The following is a 19,528-nucleotide window of genomic DNA, read 5'->3' on the forward strand; positions in this document are numbered from 1 at the left end:
TGATGTATACTATATATATATATATATATATATACCAGCCACCAATTCAATTATTCCGAGTGGTGGTAAAATTTACAAAGCCATCGTGACCACCCATGACCGTTTATTTATAGGTAGCTGTACCGTGTAGGCATTTATCTGTAGATGGCCAAGAAGAACACCCAAACTCCGTGAAACCATGCCGACGCCCAGTCTTTTGTTTTGCCATCCTATTGTCCTGGGGATATTGTAACTAACGAACCAGCCAGTAATGCCACTCTCCATTTTTTTAAGGCTCTTTTTACCTTCCCATTTGTCCATTTTCTTCCTTTCTAATTTCTTCCAAACAAAACATTAATGGAGTCTCACAAAAATATTAAGGCAATACCAGCACTGCTCATGATCATCCTGATCTCATTCTTCTATCCCATCTTCTTCCACTCTGCACAAGCCATTTGCGTGCCTCGAAACAATACGCACGGCAGCTTCTCTTCTCCGCTGTCGATTAGTACTCCCAAAGCATATGATCCCCCGGTTAGCCATATTGCGGCCAACCCATCTTCTTTCTCCGACCATTCCCCTGATCAGTCTGCGCCATCATCTTCTCCGCAGCCGAGTACTAGTCCAGATGCATATCCTCCGGTTAGTCATATCTCGGCTCCATCTCCCGCCTCATATCTTTCTTACGAATCTGCACCAACACCATCGCACTCCCCATGGCCGCGCCCGTTTTCTTATCTGCTGTCAAAACCAACTCCAACACCAATTATAAGCCCCAACCCAGCCCCAACTCCCGATATTCCTGCAGCTCCGAAGTCATCTCAACCTTCAATAGCCCCAGCTCCATTAATAGGCGAACCCCCGTTCAACTTTCCTCTGAATCCGGCCATCAAAAAGATATGTGAAGCCACAGATTACCCTCTTGTTTGCCTCGCCTCTACAGCCCCATTTCTGACCGGCAAAGTCGATGTCATTTCTGTGCTTGAAGTTGCAGTGAAGGCTTGCTCCCTTCATGCAAAGATAGCACTAAACATCGCTTCGAAAGCCCTTAAAACGGAACCGAGCATTTCTGCTTCTGTCAGCGACTGCATGGATATGTACAACGATGTTTTAGATAACATTGAGAGTGCAGTGGATGCCCTCTCAACTCGTGACACTGGCACATTCAATGCCATGCTTAGCGCGGTTTTGACAGACTATGGGACATGCGAGGATGGGTTCGCTGGAGAGAGATCTCCATTATCTGAGGTCGATGATAAGGGCACCAAGTTGGCTAGCAATTGCCTTGCCATTGCTTCTTTAATCAAGTGATCATCATCTACTTCCTTACCTATAATTGTCATGTACGCGCGTCTCTCAATTATGACTGTCGGGAAATTAAGTTTGGTTGCGGGGATTGAGGATGCGTACGTGAGGTTTGGTTTGAATGAGAGGTCGTACGTATATCTTTTGTATCATCATTGTTTTATTACAACATTGAGCGTGCATGCAGTTCTTACGCCATTACCTACTTGTATCCAAGATATATAATATAATATTGCATTATTAATTGGAAAAAAATCCTTCTGGCTTCAAGTGGAACGTAGTCAAAGTGAAACCTTGTCGGCTTGTCCTATTTGGATTTAGAGATGTTTTCAATTCATTTCATCTTATTTAAATTATTATAATTTTTTAAAAAAATATAAAAAATAATTCAATTTTTTTAAATATCAAAACAAAAATTATATTCTAACACTCTTTTAACTTTATAATTTTTTTATTCAGTTTTTTTTATTTCATTTCTCAAAATTCTATAAAAATCTTAATTAAAATCATTTCATTACTATTTATAAATTATCTCATTACTAGTTACAGATTTCTCATCTCATCTTATTTGTATAACCAAACAAGATTAATATGAGGTTTAGATAGTTAGTTGAGATGAAAATTAAATAAAATATTATTTTTTAATATTATTATTGTTTTGAAATTTAAAAAAGTTGAATTGTTTATTATGTTTTGTTTGAAAGTTTAGAAAAATTATAATGATTAAGTAATAATTAAATAAAAAAATTGAAGGTTAAAAATTTAAAATTGAAAATTGTTTATATTTAAATTATGTTTGGATATCGAGATAAAATAAAAAGTTTGTGAAATTAATCCAAACCTAAAAGTGTGCTCTATAGCATAAAAATTGAGAGAACCTTGGTCAATTAATTTGAAAAAACGATCATTTCAAGTTCTTGTCAATATTTGAGGGACTTTTAAGTATGAGAGAGATATATTAGATATAAGACATATCAAGTGAGTCTTCCGGCTAGTATTTATTGCTTGTATATATAATAGAATAATGATATCTACGTCATATATTTCATAATATATGTCGTAAAGTAAGTATATTTTATAAAATGATGTTAGTTTTATAAGATATTTTATAAAAATACTTTTTCTTTTAAAATATTATTGTGTAAAGTATTGTGAAAAGTGATGCATATTTATAATTTTTCTATGTAATAATATCAATTAATATTGTAGGCTATACTTAATGTGTCTATATAAAGAAGATCCGATGACTAGTCATTGGGCTTGTCCAATTGAAACCATCGACCAGAGCCGGCCATTAGCTCGAATCTTTTTATAAGCATAAATACACTTGATGTGTCTATAGAGAATTAAGATTTTTTATAGTTTGCACTCCAAATTATCAAAACTATTATATTATATATAAAAATCCAACGTTTTGCACCTTTTGTTAAGACATATCAAGGGCACGTTGGGTTACGCGGATGAGATAAGAAGAAAGTTAAAAATTGAATAAAATATTGTTAAAATATAAATTTTTAATATAATTTTTATTTTGAAATTTGAAAAAGTTGAATTATTTATTGTATTTTGTGTGAGAGTTTGAAAAAATTATAATGATTAGATGAGATGAGATGATTTGATAGTTTGTGGTTGTAAAGGACGTGTTTCACACTACCAACCATACGGATAACCTGCAACACTGAAGAGGTAACGCTGGTCGCCCTGGATAAACTCTGATGCTTACGTCAATAACAATATGAGAGTAATGGTATATAAAATAAAGATGATGATGTTGGTTACCTCTCATGGGTTATTTATAGAAGGACCTGGACATGGTGTATCCTTCGTGATCCCTTGCGAACCAGAGGAAGATATCTCATACTCTGTAGGTGCAATAGACCCAAAAATTCATCCATGCGGAAAAGTGGCAGAATCAATATATTTTAAAAAATGCTATTTTGCACACTCAACTTGCCTCCTCATTTTGACACCTCATGGATTTTAAATTTTTTTAATTTTTTTTCTTTATGTAATAGTGAAGGAAATGACTATTGGTGTATTGATATATATATTTTTTATTTTTTAAAAATGTTTTAAAATGATAAAAATATATGAATAAAAATTTAAAAAAATGAAAAATCAATTTAACTTAACGGTTACTTGGAGTGGTGCTACTCAGACAGCAGAGTAGTATCGCTCATATATTTTTGTGTCGGTAGACCAAAGGTCGGAGATGCTGGTGGTAGGATGAACGGGTTGCAACGACAGTATACGACAAATCCTGATAGTGGGACCATTTTTTTTTATATATAAAGTATTTATATAAGATTTATCTATTTGAAATTTATACCTAAAATTACTCGAAGTGTAAATACTATTTTTTTTTCATCTTCCCATCATTTGCCATCAAATAATTAGAAAATAGCAATAAAAAAAATACCATTTGAATGATGTGGTACTGTAAATGCAGGATGATAAACGTCTTGGCGTCAAAATTAAAAAAATTATATTTCAAGTCGATACGCTGAGAATACACCTAGTAAAATATTTATTTGATATAATTTAATTTATAAAAAAAATTTTAAAATTTAAATATTATAAATCAAATATTATAATTTAAAACATTTGTTCATTAATTTGAGAATAAAATAATTTAATTTTTAAATATATATTATAAATTATATAAAAATACTTATGAGCATAGCAAATTATAAATTTTAACTCCTATTTTGAAAAATATTACAAAAAAAAAAAAACTACAGAAAGAGAGGGGAAAAATAAAATATGAAAAAGTCTTCTTGTAAAAGAGTCTGCGTATCAAATTGTACAAATTTATAAGGTATTTATTTAATAGATCGGTATAAATTAAAGACATAAATAATTTTTATAAAACAGTACAAATTTATAAGGTATTTATTTAATAGAACGGTATAAATTAAAGACATAAATAATTTTTATAAAACAGACGACTTTTTTTTCTTTCAAAACTTTTTTATTTTATTTTTCTTTTAATAAAAAAAATTATATCGTACGCGATTCACCAAATCCCTTGTAAGAAAGCTCGTACATTAGTGCAACTCGAGAGACGGAGAAAAATGGATGGAGCAGATAAAAAGAGTCCCGGCCAACATTCAAGCAAATACCGAGAGCAGTCTCTAATGGCAAAATCCACTCTCACTCTCTCTTAACGACTTGCTCTTACACTAGACTTGAATAAAGCCAAGAGTTTCTGGAATCCTCTTTCGTTCTCCAACGCTGCCTTCTACTCCCTCCTCCTCTTCTTCACTTCTGGAGACTCTTTTCCTGGCCACCTAGGGTTAGTACTCGCTTCTCATGGTTCCCTGAGGTTTCCGTCTCTTAACGTAAGCACTTTCCTTTCTTTTTATTTTCTGTTTTATATGAGAAATGCTATCTTTTAAGCATTGTTCTTTTCCAGGGAAATATTTTCCGGAAAATTTTTACGGCAAACGTTATTTTCTTGGAACAATGAAGATCGGGAAAATAACAATAAGAGAAGGAAAAAAAATGATTATTGATATTCAAAAGTAGAGTTTACTGACATAAATGCAACATTGATTCTCGGATTGGTTGCTTTGAGAAAACAGAGGAAAAGAAAACGAAGGAAACAAGTTGTGAACGCTTAATGTACTTTGCTAACTTCTGTCCAAGTGGTCGAGGATTAAAAATTGGACATCTAATTGTTTTTGAGGCTCCGCAGAAATAATCTAGCTTCAAAACGGTTTGTTCTCCCAAAGATTTCTGCTCATTCTATTCATTGGTTTTGAGGAGTTCTACATTGTAACCACCTTTCATTGATGATTATCTCTTAACTTACCGTTATTTGTTTTTTTTAATTTTCGCTTTTTGTCTTTAGATTTATATGCGTTTCTCCAGTCCATTTGTTGTTAGTTCATTTGATTTAGTCGAATGCTTTTTAATATTTTATGTTTACTTCTTCTCGCTGTTCTATGTGAAAACTGAGACATGCACTCAAGTGATCGTGTAATTTAATTAATCATTAGTAAGGGGCCCGAAATAACATGTTAAATAAAATTGATTCTCACAAACAATGGGGCGTGTAATTAGTACTACTGCTGTTTTATCCTACTTGTGAATGCTTGATTGAGTATTTGTGGTAGTTTCTGGTTTGTTTCCATATCGCGTAAGGATTAGTATCAGCTTAGTTCTCAGTCTGGAACTGATCATAGTTTAGTTTTTTCCATTCCTATTAGGCATAGCACCGTAAGATCTCCTGCTGTGTTGTTTTCGAGTTCTGCTGATCTTCCTCCCCTCATTTTCTAAATTTTTAGCTGCTGTGGCAAACCGGCATAACGGTGTAGTTAATGGAAAGCTTTCGTGGGTTTGACAATGCTGATGTTGGCTCTACTATGAGAAAGAAGAGGAGTAGTCGCAGACCCCACCCTGATTCTCAGGCATTACTACAGAGACTTAATTTCTTTCCATCATCCGCACAACCTTTCTGCGGTGGAAGATACAATGAAAACAAGAATTCTAGCAATATGATAGTTGTTTCCGATGGATTAGGGACCGGGAACAAGCTAAAAAAACTTAAGCTTAAGGTTGGCGGTGTTACTCACACAATTCACACCAAGTATGGCAGCGACTTCAGAGGTGATTCCCTGGCCACAAATTTTTCTCAGTATTTTGATGGCCCCAAGCATCATGACAAGCATCTACTTCAGGTATATTTTGTTGATCTCTGTCAATCATTGCAATTGTCATTGCCTATAAGGGACAATTTATCATGCCCTATAGTTCTATTCCAATGGGTATTATATCGATTTGTTAATGTGATTTATATATTCAAATATAGCTGGCTTTTGAAAACACCCCTTCCTATATGATCTCTTCCCTCCATTGTGCTGGACTTTTTTGTCCTGCATTATGGAATATTTAATTCTTATACTATTGTGATGCTTATTCTCTTTAGGGGATAATATTACGTGATAGCTTCTTACATTAGGCATAATAGCTTCTTATTATTATGGTTGATGCAGGATAATATATATGGCAATCATGTTGGCAAGGGCAATGGCCTTAAATTCAAATGGAAGGGTTTTTCACAAAGTTGTCGTAATGACAGAAAGGAATTTTCTTCGAGGGGGATGACCTCTGAGGGAAGTCCTTCTGCTATTTATGAGCCGGTTCGTAAGAGCAAGCGGGTTCCTAAAAGACGCGTCTTGGATCTAGCAATTGAGGATAATGATGATGAAGATGAGGAACTCCGATATCTTGGGAGACTGAATGCTTCTCATATTTCTGAAGATTACGAAGATGAGAAGTGTACTCAAATGGCCGATGCCATGTATGGTGATGATGTGGAGTACTATGGATCACCAGGATCAGGAATGGATGGTAGAAAGCAGTTAAGATCAGATAAATCATATGAGGATAATGAATATAAGGAAGAAGAAAAAAGAGCAACCTCGGATGTTGAACTTGAATGTCCAGGAAAGAAGTTGAAAAGGGGATCTCCTGATTTACTTTTCGAAGGAAGAAATGTATCAACTCCCATTACACGAAATCGGGCACTTCAATCTGGAGAGGATGTTTTATCTGGATCTGGTGTATGTCATACCGACCTCTCAAATGGTGCTCCATCTAGAAGTGAGCACTCTAGTTTTTTTGCTATTGTTATACTTCTTCATTCCTGTGTACGTGTTTCTATGTAGTATCATTAATGAACTGAGTTTTTAATGATCACATCAATAAGGTTTTATCTAAAGTCTTCCATTGAACCACTTTTTTTACTTGTATAATTCCATCATTGGTTGGTTGATGACAGGAAAAAAGGATAAACTTTCTGAGGTAGAACAGCAATGTAGAAGAGCTGAGGCTGCACAGAGACGGAAAATGCAATCAGAGAAAGCTGCTAGGGAAGCTGAGGTTTGCCCCATGCTCCCATCATATCATGCTTTTTTTTTGTCTCTTGGCAATAAATGGCAGAAACAACCTCACTTTCTTTGTGTTTTAGGCCGAGGCAATCAGAAAAATACTTGGTCAAGATTCTGGAAGAAAGAAGAGGGAAGAGAAGATGAAGCAGCGGCAATGCCAATTAGCACAGGTAGGTGAAGAATTGAGGAACATCCTGCATGCTCTTCCTTTCCTTTTTCTTCTCCCCTCCATGTAATTTGTTTTTACTTAACATTTCAATTCAAGTATCAATCTTATGTCATGCAGGGAAAGGCTACGAACACCATCACACTTGCATCAAACACTGTCAGATGGGTCATTGGTCCTACTGGGACAATTGTTACATTTTCGGAAGATATCGGTCTACCAACTATATTTGCTCCTGTACCACGCAGGTACGAGTTTGCTGTATTGTTAGTATTATTATTTTTTATTTTCTCCCTCTTTTCTTTCTTCAAATGTATATGGTCATGTTTTCCTTATTGCACTTGACCTATGTCACGTAGATTATTTTGCGGTGTTTATTATTTAAATTTCAGTTATCCTCCCCCTCGAGAAAAATGTGCGGGTCCAAATTGCACGAATTCATACAAGTATCGGGATTCTAAGTCCAAGCTTCCCCTCTGCAGCCTCCATTGTTACAGGGCAATACACCAAAAGATGCATCCTCTAATTGCCTGCTGATGCTATGCCATCCGTTCTTCCCACATAATTTCTGTACATTGTTGTTTGTCTGGTGAAGGTTGGGATTAGGCAGGTAGGGCTGAATATTGTCACATGGACCAGCCTTACATCCCGGTCAAAACCCTTTCTTGAGAACTAAATTTTAGGGGAAGGTGAAGGATATCAATACAAATGAAAACTAGCAGTTAAGATTTTGGATGCAATTATTTCAATGAAGTGTTCGTTTCTTTTCTTACTTTTTGTAATCACCTAACACTTTCCTTCATCGAGAGAATCGGGTTTCTTCTTTTTGTAAGGGTGATTTATGTGAAATCGAGGGTGGCTGCAATTTTGTTACACGGCTTGATCGAACACACTTAGAAGAAGAAGTCTGAGTTCGGGAGAAAGAAGAAGAAGTTTCAAGAAGGCAATAAAACGGGCCGAGCTTCAGCGGGCCGAGCTTCAGCGCTTCAGCCTTTAATTCGTTAATGGGCTGGGAGTGCGTTTTATGTTTAATGAAGGCCCATTTGTTTTAATGGCCCATTTGTTTCATGTTTTCCATTTCCATAATTTAGCCGTTTGGCCCTGCGACATTTTGACCTTAGTGGTCTGCTGCTTTATTGTTTTGCTATTTTGTTTGTTTCCTAAACCGTTAGCCAGCTGATCCTTATAAGCTGGGCAGTACCTGTATGCAATGGAGGCGAATGAATATTCAGACTATTTTGTCATCTTCTATCCTCTCTCTCTATCTCTTATTTCTGGAGGAGCTCCCCTCGAAGAGAGCAACCCTAGTTTTCTCTAGCCTTTTTACAATAGGCTTGTTACAAAGTGGTACCAGAGACACCTTCTGTGAAAGTCTACATTTCCCTTTACAGTAATGCCAGAAAACAAAAGGCTCAAGGAATTACAAGAAGGTCTGAACAACCTCAAAAAAAATACTGATGGCCAATATAATAATCTGGAAACCGAAATGCTGTCAATAAAAAGACAGATGGAGACAATGCTACAACAAATGACAATAATATCGAGTGAGCTGCAGAAGAAGGGTCGCAATCACAGCTATGGAGAGTCCACATCAGCAATGCATGAGCACGAGGAAGATGGGGACAGGAGGCCTGCGGGTGACGTGCAGACAAGGACTGTAAGGCTTGACTTCCCAACTTTTCATGGAGATGATCCAAATGGATGGATCTACAAGGTACAACAATTCTTTGTTTTTCATAATACCCTGCCACATCAAAAAGTTAAGTTAGCCTCATTTCACATGAGTGGTAAAGCTTTAACTTGGTTTCAAGATTGGGAAGATTCAGGACCAGAACTTGAATGGGAGCCTATGACTAAGGCATTGCTGGCCAGATTTGGTCCAAATGGGTATGATGACCCAATGGAATCTTTGACTCGGTTAAAACAAAGCAATACAGTGGAGGAATATAAAGATAAATTTGAATATTTATCTAATAGGCTGAGAGGCTTATCAGAACCATATAAGCTAAGTTGTTTTCTCAGTGGACTAAAAGATGAGATTAGACTATCTGTGAGAATGTTCAACCCACCAAATCTGACCACAGCTTACAGTCTAGCAAAAATACAAGAAGAAAAAGTGAACCTCTCCAAGAAACCAAACAGATCTGGTTTTATGTATTCACCTGACCCAGGAATACTCAAAAGACCCAACCTACCTAACAATGAACATCCTAAAACATTTCCCAAACCAAACCTGCAGATCCAAAAAATAAACCAAAGCCAAATGAAAGAAAGGAGAGAAAAGGGATTATGCTACTACTGTGACTCTAAGTGGACAGTAGGACATAAATGCCAAAATCCAAAGTTGTATCTGTTAGAAGAGGTGTTGTTTGAATCTGAAAAGCAAAGGGATATGGAGGAAACCGTGGGTGAGAGAGAGAGCCTAGACAGTTTAAAAACAGAAACAGACTTAACCATAAACCCAGAAATATCTCTCCATGCCTTAACAGGATCCCAAAATCCAAAAACCATGAGAGTGATGGGGAAGATTGGACCTCAGTGGGTGACAATACTAATAGACACTGGATCAACCCATAATTTTTTGGATCCAGCTGTGTTAAACCGAGTCAAACTACCCATTAATCTGGAAGAAAGAGTTAAGGTGAAGGTGGCAAGTGGGGAAATCCTACCTAGTGAGGGAAAGTGCAAGGGGGTGAGTGTTAATATTCAGGGTGCCAACTTTACAATTGAGGTGCATGTTTTAGTCCTAGCAGGTTGTGATATGGTGCTAGGCATCCATTGGCTGCAAGAGTTGGGTACTGTTTTGTGGGACTTCCAAAAGTTAACCATGGAATTTTCGGTTAAAAATAAAAGAGTGCAGTTACAAGGGCTGACAGCAAAGAAATTGATTGAGGAAGGATCTCTAAACACATTTAATAAGCTGGAAAAAAGGGGCATAATTTTGCATGTCATGGAAAATGAAATCAACTTGGTTGAAGAGCAAATTCCAGCAACTATAAAGAGTAAACTCAGGGAATATCCTGAAGTGTTTGAGGAACCAAAAAGCCTACCCCCCACCCGAACCCATGACCATTCTATAAATCTCATACCCAACACCAAACCCATTTCCATGCGTCCCTACCGTTACCCATATTTTCAAAAAGATGAGATTGAAAAGATAGTCAAGGAATTATTACATTCAGGAGCAATAAGGCCTAGCCAAAGCCCCTATTCTTCCCCGGTGCTGTTGGTTAGGAAGGCGGATGGGTCGTGGAGGTTATGTGTGGACTATAGGGGCCTTAATGCAGTCACTATTAAGGATAAATTCCCTATCCCTATAGTGGAGGAGTTGATGGATGAGTTACATGGTGCCATGATTTTTTCTAAGCTGGATCTAAGGTCGGGGTACCACCAAATTCGAGTAAAACCTTCTGATGTACACAAAACAGCCTTTAGGACCCATGAGGGTCATTATGAATTCTTAGTGATGCCCTTCGGGCTAACTAATGCCCCTTCTACTTTCCAAAGCTTGATGAACGAGGTGTTCAAACCTCATTTGAGGAAGTTTATACTTGTATTTTTTGATGATATACTGATCTACAGTAAATCTGAAACTGACCATTTGAGGCATTTACAGGTGACTCTCGAAACTTTAAGAGAGCACAAGTTGTTTGCTAAGCTTTCTAAATGCAGGTTTGGGTGTAAGGAGATAGCTTACTTGGGACATTTAATTTCTGGACAAGGGGTGAAGGCTGATCTAGAAAAATTACAAGCCATGCAAGAATGGCCTCTTCCCAAGTCTATCAAGGCATTACGGGGATTCTTGGGGCTGACCGGATACTACAGGAGGTTCATTAAAGGCTATGGAGACATTGCTGGCCCACTGACCAGAATGTTGAGAAAGGATGGATTCAAGTGGAGTGAAGAAGCTAAAATAGCTTTCCACAAGTTGAAGGAGGCTGTTTCTTGTCCCCCGGTGCTAGCTTTACCAGATTTTACAGCAACATTTACCATTGAATGTGATGCTTCGGGCACAGCTATTGGGGCTGTCCTCATGCAACAAGGAAGACCCATTGCTTATTTCAGCCAATCTCTAAAAGGGAAGTCTCTACACTTATCCACTTACGAGAAGGAATTATTTGCACTTGTGAGTGCAGTGGTAAAATGGAGACCGTATTTACTTGGGGGAACTTTCAAAGTTAAGACAGACCAACAAAGCCTCAAGCATCTTCTGGACCAAAGAGTAGGAACCCCAATGCAACAAAAATGGGTTTCCAAATTATTGGGTTATGATTTTATTGTGGAATACAAAAAGGGTGCTGAAAATAAAGTGGCTGATGCCCTGTCCCGAAAGGAGCAGAATGAAGAGGAGACATTAATGCTTATCTCCTTTCCCACTGTGGAATGGCTGGAGGACCTAAAGGCTGCCTATGAAAAAGACCCTAAGGTACAAGCTCTAATCTCTCTTTTCAAAGAAGATAAATTAGGTCCCAAGTATACCATGAGGTCAGATTTGTTATTATACAAACAAAGGCTGTACATTCCCCAACATAAGGAATTTAAGACCCGTTTGCTGGAATTGGGCCATAGCAGCCCATGGGGGGGACACTCGGGCTTTGATAAGACCATTCAAAGAATGAGGAGAGATTTTTATTGGCCCGGTTTAAAAAGTGAGGTTAAGCAGTTTATTAGAGGATGTGATCTCTGTCAAAGAGTTAAATCCTCTAATACGCTTCCAAGTGGGTTACTACAACCCCTTCCCATCCCCACTCAACCTTGGACCCACATCACGATGGACTTTGTTGAGGGTTTACCTAATTCTCAGGGATTTAACAGCTTGTGGGTAGTAGTTGATAGACTCACAAAATACAGCCACATAACACCCCTAAAGCACCCATACACAGCCCAAGACCTCGCTAAATTGTTCATCAAACATATTTTTAAATTACATGGCTTACCCCTCTCAATAGTGTCAGACAGAGACAGAACCTTCACAAGTAAATTTTGGCATGAGCTATTCAGTTTACAAGGAGTCCAAATGGCATTAAGTACAGCCTACCACCCTCAGACGGATGGTCAAACAGAAGCTGTAAATAAAACCCTTGAAAATTTTTTGAGATGTTTCTCAGGGGACAGACCAAGGGACTGGGTAACGTGGATACCACTTGCTGAGTGGTGGTATAATTCTTCTCAACATGGGTCTACTAAATTAACCCCATTTGAGGCCCTATATGGATATCCCCCTCCCCGTTGGTTAGAATATGTACCTGGCACGGCTCGGGTCGCAACAGTAGAAGAACACCTCCAAAACAGGGATCGGGTCTCACGGGTCATCCAGCACAACCTGCAAAAAGCCCAAGACCGAATGAAAAAATACGCTGATCTGAGAAGAAAAGAGAGGGAATTCACGGAAGGGGAATGGGTTTACCTTAGACTCCAGCCATACAAACAAGCAACGGTAGCTCTACGTCGAGATCACAAACTGGCTCCGAAATTTTTTGGACCGTTTCAGATTCTCCAAAGGGTGGGTAAGGTTGCTTACCGATTAGATCTACCACCACAAGCGCGGATTCACCCCACGTTTCATGTATCGTTGCTCAAGAAAAAAATCGGAGCTTCAACGACAGCCATGCCCGATCTTCCTCCAGTAGATCACGACGGAGTCCTCCGACCAGAGCCTGTCGAGATATTAGCCCGCCGAATGGTGAAGGTGGGTAACCAAGCAAAGGCCGAAGTTTTGGTGCGCTGGTACAGCCAGGACAGCAATGAAGCCACATGGGAGAGACATTCGAAGTTGAGAGAGGATTTCCCACACCTTGCGGGCAAGGTGTTCTGAAGAAGGGAGGCTTGTTACACGGCTTGATCGAACACACTTAGAAGAAGAAGTCTGAGTTCGGGAGAAAGAAGAAGAAGTTTCAAGAAGGCAATAAAACGGGCCGAGCTTCAGCGGGCCGAGCTTCAGCGCTTCAGCCTTTAATTCGTTAATGGGCTGGGAGTGCGTTTTATGTTTAATGAAGGCCCATTTGTTTTAATGGCCCATTTGTTTCATGTTTTCCATTTCCATAATTTAGCCGTTTGGCCCTGCGACATTTTGACCTTAGTGGTCTGCTGCTTTATTGTTTTGCTATTTTGTTTGTTTCCTAAACCGTTAGCCAGCTGATCCTTATAAGCTGGGCAGTACCTGTATGCAATGGAGGCGAATGAATATTCAGACTATTTTGTCATCTTCTATCCTCTCTCTCTATCTCTTATTTCTGGAGGAGCTCCCCTCGAAGAGAGCAACCCTAGTTTTCTCTAGCCTTTTTACAATAGGCTTGTTACAAATTTCTAATATCAACTTGCCAAGGTACTCTCGTTAGAGCTTTTGACTTTTCCAACTGGATCCGAGAAATGGATCCATGTCGACCTTACTGATTAGATTATAAGCAGTCATTGAAGAGAGCAGTGGATCTATATTTCTCGGATTTGGCTGTATATGTTTTAACAAGTGCCTAGCCAGCAAACGGGTACGAAGAAAATACTTCCGACCTTGCTTACATACGCAAACGGGTAGCACTCGAATGTTATTACAATAACTAGGTATATCTGGAGGATCTTAATATATGTTACAATCTCTTCCAAATTAATCAAAAATCTTGAATGGATATACATATATTTCAAATACTTTACTGCATAATTTGAGTTGTCAATCCAACTTGAGCCATCCATGAATCTATGATCCATCGGTGAATAGAGCACCATGTCCACTAGATTTCATGAACTTTTTCAGCAAAAGAACTACAATTGCAATAGTAAGTCCAACAGCAGCCCATGTAAACAAGCGATCATCAGCCGGTTTATGAACCCTAATTTCAGGCTTTTGCGGCAGCTGATCACTGGATACCCTGGCTGAAACCTCCCTTGATACCCTAACTTCAGGGAGGCTGGAATCAGCATTTACAGGAGCCTCATGCACTTCTTCAACAATTCTATCACCCACTGGTGGATTTTGGAGCTCCTCACTGATGGTCATAGCCCCATCTTGCGAACTTGCCTGGGCTTCACTCTCACTGTTTGTATGGTGTCGTTTAGGAGCTTCTAAAGAGCTGAGTTGAGGAACAGCAGGTGCCTTCCTTAGCATGGATTCATGAATCTGTGACAATTTTTCATTAAAACAAGACTTGGAAATAATGAAGAAACATGCAAGGGGGAAAACACTACTATATCTACCTCATCAATTAGCTTTTGACGTTCAGGATTCCCAAAGGTTGGGGCTGCTTCACGAGATTTTATGGCCAGAGCTCGCCTCTCTTCTTTCTTGTAGTCCAGTGAGCCCAATGCACCATTTGGGTTGGTGGGCATAAATGCGATGAGGGCAACTAATGCCGTCCGCACTGCCAACAGCAACAGTACATTATCCAGGTTAGAACCATTGTCAGGATGGGCATTTAAAGATTGCATCTTTATCCATATGAACCTTGATTATCATTACTCCTTAAAGCAAAGATGGGTAGCAAAACTAATGATTATGTAGCTTTTACATTGATATATTGCAAGTGGAATCCCAATCAAGCACTGCACTATATAAATCAAGAAACAAACAGATAGAGATGTATTGATCAAACTTCGCCTAATATACCAAATGATGTCCACCACATAGCCCAGTCTACTCTTATGAACATGTAAAGAATTGTGCAAAACATTAAAAGGTAGAAATAAGAAGACCAAGATGAAGTACTATACAATCAATTCCCATGAAACTGAGAAAAAGGCAATGACACAATATACCATTTATGCACTAGCAATAATAATAATAATAATAAACCAATTTATCGATATTGATGCCATCATGAGTTAAGCAATCAAACTTCAAACTAAGCGCAGGTCAGGCAATGGGGTAGGGAAAGCATGGAAAAACCATACAAATGAATAGTGCAGCCAACCCTTTTCTTTTATAAGTCGTAATGCCAACCCAAATTATTGCATGAAAAATTTAGAGTAAAGTACATGCTACAACCCAGAGTACCTTTTTTTTCTTTCAATTTCTACAATCAAACTATCAAAAGATACCCTCGATCACGACCTAACCATCAAGATTGTAGCACATCTAATATTTCAACGATCTTGATGCCCAAAAAATGATAGTTGGGATGCAAATTGAAGGATTTGGTAGTTTGGGGTTTATAACTTTTATTTTTGGAAAAAATGGTAGTCGGTGCAAGCCAAAAAATTTTAAATTTAAAACAGGATATTTGCTATAGCAACTTAGCACGTTCATGCTGCATTCATGTTTATAAACATAAGCCAACTATAGCAACCTATGTGTTCACAAATCTGAAACAAAATCTCTGGACATATTTTAATGCTAACAAGGGGGATGCATGTTTAGAAGGACAATATTTACCACTCCAAGATGGCTGCCAGTGCTCAGGATGATGATTTGATATGCTCAAGCAAATCTTGGTTTGGGTTTCGAAACGACCATTTGGCTGAAAGAACAGCAGCATAACTTATTAGCAAGTGCATCATTAAATGGACAGCTGTTCAACGCAAGATAGCTCACCGACCACAATAGAAAGATGACAAGCTATTAAAATGGAAGTGTATTTAGGATAGAGTAAAGTCTTACAGTCAACAACATATAAGAAGGCGGCTTGAACGGGTATTCTGCAGGTAACTGGATCCGTCCATGGTAGATTCCACCCTCAAATTCAGTATCGCGGGGTCCCATAATTGCAAATTGCCATTCAAATATATTCTCCTGAAAACAAATATCGAGAGCAAGCTTTCATAATGATAACACAACAAGCCCAAGCTAGACATAATCAAGGGAAGACTGCAGTAATAACAAAAACAAGGGAAACATGCTAAAGATAATAAAACCATTCAACAGCTACCAAAATATCTAAACCTCCACAATAGATCAAACGAGAAAAATCTACTAATCCGACATCAATCATATGATTAATAAGGCCATTTAGTTCTCTATATTCAGCTTATCGCACATACCCTACCACACACACACACAATATATATATATATATATATATATGTAGAGAGAGAGAGAGAGAGAGAGAGAGAGAGGAGGGGGGGGGGTGTTCCATACGCGATGATTACAGCACAGATCCAATAAATCACAAGGTTATGTTAAAAACTTAATCAACTAGATTAATACGAGGCCATCAATTCTCTAATTTCAGCTAATTGCATAAACCCCAAAAACAAAGAGAAAATCCCATTCCCAATTGCCGCACAGATCCAATGAAGTACATATTTAAGTTGAATCCATTTGAATACCCCAGAATTCACAAATGTAAATAACTACATAAAAGAACTTAAACGAAAGAACATGGAAAGTGTTAAAAGGGAAAAACCTCGAGAGGTAGGCTCATGAAATCATCAGAAGGATTAGATTGCATCTCCTTGAGCTCCTGCAGAATCCGCTTCACCGCCGGGTTCTTCAGGTTGTACTTGTCCTCCGCCATTCGATCTTGATCGGATCTGACGCCGATCCACCTGCCACCGTCTGATTAAACCGTATATACGCGACACCTATACGTGTAAAAACATCGAGGGCGTCCTTGACTATCTAGAAGATAGAGAGAACGCGGTGTTAAATGGTCTGTTTCAGATCCAGAGTCGGTGACAGATATTTTAAACGTGTCAGCCATTCATTGGATCACCAAACGAACTTTGAGATTATGGACCATTTTTCAAAGAAAAGCCCAGCCCAGATAAAAATGTTTGCTTAGAAGTTGGGCCGTTCGTTTCTCCATTTAACAGGATCCGACCTTGCATTTCCAATCCGATCGATGAATTCATATTAGTTTGGATAGAGATACCACCAAAATAAAATTTAAAAAATAATGCTATTTATTATGATATATTAAATTATAAAAAAAATTTTAAGAAAAAAAATATAAAACACACATTTCCTTTTATAAACTTTCTTTACAAAAAGTATCATATTAAGATCTTTAAACAAAGTAATGATATTTTTTTGTTATATATGTTGTTATTCTAATTACATTGGTTAATGCAATACTAAAAATGTGTCTTATCTTTAAATATGTTGGGATGGAAAAAATTAAAGGAATGCTTGGAGAATGAGATGAAATTAAAATTTTATAAATAATAATAAAATAATATGTAAATAGTGGTGATTTGAGTTGAAATGTTTTATTTAGGAATGTAATGAGTCCGGTTCGGGAGAGGTCAGGGATCGAAAATTTCAGTCTATTAGTTTTGCCGGATCGGACTGGGACCAAACTGTTAGCTATCGGTCCGGTCGGTCCAAGAACATCGCATAAAAATATTATAAAGACCAAAAAGATTGCCATTCCAAGAACATCTCATAAAAATATTATAAAGACCAAAAAGATTGTATGGCATCTCATAATCTGAAACTTCAACAACACCACTACAGTTTATTTGATGTCTATATTCATCGCACAAAAAAAATCACGCATTGATTGGTGATTCTGTTATTGATATAGAAAACAGAGTAGCTTTATGATGAAGGCACGCAGAAAAAGAGGACTCCTATATATATATATATATATATGCCTAATTTCGATGATCTTAGGTATCACTCCTGAGGGAAACTGTTGTATTATATTCTGCAGAGATATCCCAGATCATTCTTTCTCCACCGAAATTGAGGTTATATTTAGGCTGTTTGTTTGGGAAGAAAAGCCCAAAGTTTTTCTCCAGCTCTGGTTGTTTCTGGTTCTCATTAAACATGGCAAAGAGGTAAGTCTCAATAGCTCTTCCAGGCCTCTTGGGTGTTCCCCCTTTGACATGTCGGATCAAGTTCGAGCAATACGTGCGTGCATTGTCAAATGTTGTAGCAAACCCACCTGCCGATGGCCATCCACTCTCCGACACGACAACCTCCAACGAAGGCCCCCCAGCTCTCTCGAGTGCCGAGTACAATGCATCCAACATCGCATCAAAAAGGTTTTGGTACCCTCTCTGACCATCCCAGACCACCACCGACGGGGAAGTGAACAAAGCATAGGAAAGAGAGATGTCTCGTGGGTTTCCGGCGTAGCTGAAGTAAGTATACACGTTGGCAAGTAAAGGTGCCTTTGCATATACTAGGAAGCCGATGATGGGATCTAAATACGACCTGACATCACCCCGGAATGCCCCTTGCGATGGAGGGTAGGAGTTTCCAATCAAGGTCATGTCAATGGCGGTTGAAACCTTGATGTTGTCCTGAAGTCCGGCGGCTCTGATTGCGTTGTATATGTTCTGCATGGCAGGGAGAACGAACTTTGCTAACCAAGACGTACCTCCATTAACAGGGCTCACTTCATTTCCGACTGCAATGTATTGAAATCTGACACTGGGCCAGAAGTTCAGTACATTATTCTGTACCCATGAACGTGCATTGGAAGGGTCGGTGGCAAGGCGCTGAAGGTCTGAGTTTGGAACACCCAGCATGAGTTGAATGTTGGAGCCTCTAAGGGCTTGCAGAGCTGCTTGATTCGGATCATAGATTCTCATTCGCTTGATGTTGTTCGATTTGTAGAGAGCTATAACTTCTGAGGCTGGTGGTAGATTGTTGCCCAGCATTCCATAACAAACGCCAACCGATTGTGCACCTGAAGTATTGATTCGGAATCGGGTAAATTCATGAACTAGACAAGAAAATCATGCAAATATCGGAGCTACGTGCTCTGTGAAAGAAATATCAAGTATCTAACAAGGCAGGCACAGATATGCACATGCACATGCAGATCAGAAACGCAGTCGATCAGATCGAGAGAGGATGGAAATTAACCTGTTGTGCCAAGGTTGGCCAGTAAGAATCCCAGAAGAATCACGATAGCAGCCATGAAGGATCTTTTGCTTGTTTTGAAGAACGCAGACATAAAGAAGAAAAAGCTAGCACAAAGCAATTAGCTCGAAAGCTTGTATAGATATATTCGAGTTACCACCTGATCCATTTCTACTGATCTTTATATAGACGTAGAGAGTTGATTTTTTTCCAACTATATTATGATATATATTCCAGTTTACTCGTACGATCAGTTTCATAGCAGCCTATGTACTTTACTGATTCAATTCATGCAGCTTATCTCTCAATTAATTACTAATTTCAAAGTTTCTCGGTCATAGTCCCTTTTTTTTTTGTGGGTAGATAAGCTGATGTCTCTATCTTGAATTGGAGAAATGTTATCCAAAAGAGAAAGAAAGAAAAAAAAAAAAAAAGTCCGGT

At 38.2% G+C, this 19,528-nt stretch overlaps 4 protein-coding genes across 8 annotated transcripts; 2 read left to right on the plus strand and 2 right to left on the minus strand.

The window, feature by feature from the left end:
- The first annotated feature begins 166 nt into the window (after positions 1–166).
- LOC108994755 (pectinesterase inhibitor 10) lies at positions 167–1,539 on the plus strand. The gene has a single exon (XM_018970076.2). The coding sequence runs from the start codon at positions 337–339 to the stop codon at positions 1,288–1,290; it is 954 nt and encodes a 317-aa protein (XP_018825621.1). The 5' UTR covers positions 167–336; the 3' UTR covers positions 1,291–1,539.
- A 2,792-nt stretch (positions 1,540–4,331) lies between these two features.
- On the plus strand, positions 4,332–13,561 carry LOC108994788. Of its 5 annotated transcripts, none has more exons than XM_035683298.1 (8): positions 4,332–4,625; positions 5,574–5,966; positions 6,282–6,891; positions 7,070–7,170; positions 7,259–7,348; positions 7,465–7,592; positions 8,178–8,256; positions 13,216–13,561. In XM_035683298.1, the coding sequence occupies exons 2-7, from the start codon at positions 5,607–5,609 to the stop codon at positions 8,239–8,241; spliced, it is 1,353 nt and encodes a 450-aa protein (XP_035539191.1). In that variant the 5' UTR covers positions 4,332–4,625; positions 5,574–5,606; the 3' UTR covers positions 8,242–8,256; positions 13,216–13,561. The 5 variants fall into 5 exon arrangements, with proteins under 5 accessions (XP_035539191.1, XP_018825691.1, XP_018825689.1 ...); XM_018970144.2 differs by lacking the exon at positions 13,216–13,561 and adding an exon at positions 4,700–5,002 and having other exon boundaries at positions 4,334–4,625; positions 7,737–8,599; XM_018970146.2 differs by lacking the exon at positions 13,216–13,561 and having other exon boundaries at positions 8,178–8,602.
- A 256-nt stretch (positions 13,562–13,817) lies between these two features.
- On the minus strand, positions 13,818–16,930 carry LOC108994789 (ubiquitin-conjugating enzyme E2 32-like). The gene is made up of 5 exons (XM_018970147.2): positions 16,677–16,930; positions 15,932–16,063; positions 15,707–15,791; positions 14,533–14,696; positions 13,818–14,455 (listed from the first exon to the last, which is right to left on the minus strand). Exons 1-5 carry the CDS (start codon positions 16,785–16,787, stop codon positions 14,036–14,038), a joined length of 912 nt encoding a protein of 303 aa, XP_018825692.1. The 5' UTR covers positions 16,788–16,930; the 3' UTR covers positions 13,818–14,035.
- A 711-nt stretch (positions 16,931–17,641) lies between these two features.
- LOC108994833 (glucan endo-1,3-beta-glucosidase, basic vacuolar isoform-like) lies at positions 17,642–19,291 on the minus strand. The gene is made up of 2 exons (XM_018970219.2): positions 19,091–19,291; positions 17,642–18,911 (listed from the first exon to the last, which is right to left on the minus strand). The coding sequence occupies exons 1-2, from the start codon at positions 19,179–19,181 to the stop codon at positions 17,884–17,886; spliced, it is 1,119 nt and encodes a 372-aa protein (XP_018825764.1). The 5' UTR covers positions 19,182–19,291; the 3' UTR covers positions 17,642–17,883.
- Positions 19,292–19,528: the final 237 nt, after the last annotated feature.

This window comes from Juglans regia, chromosome 12 (assembly GCF_001411555.2).
Source record: "Juglans regia cultivar Chandler chromosome 12, Walnut 2.0, whole genome shotgun sequence".
Taxonomy (NCBI): Eukaryota; Viridiplantae; Streptophyta; class Magnoliopsida; order Fagales; family Juglandaceae; genus Juglans; species Juglans regia.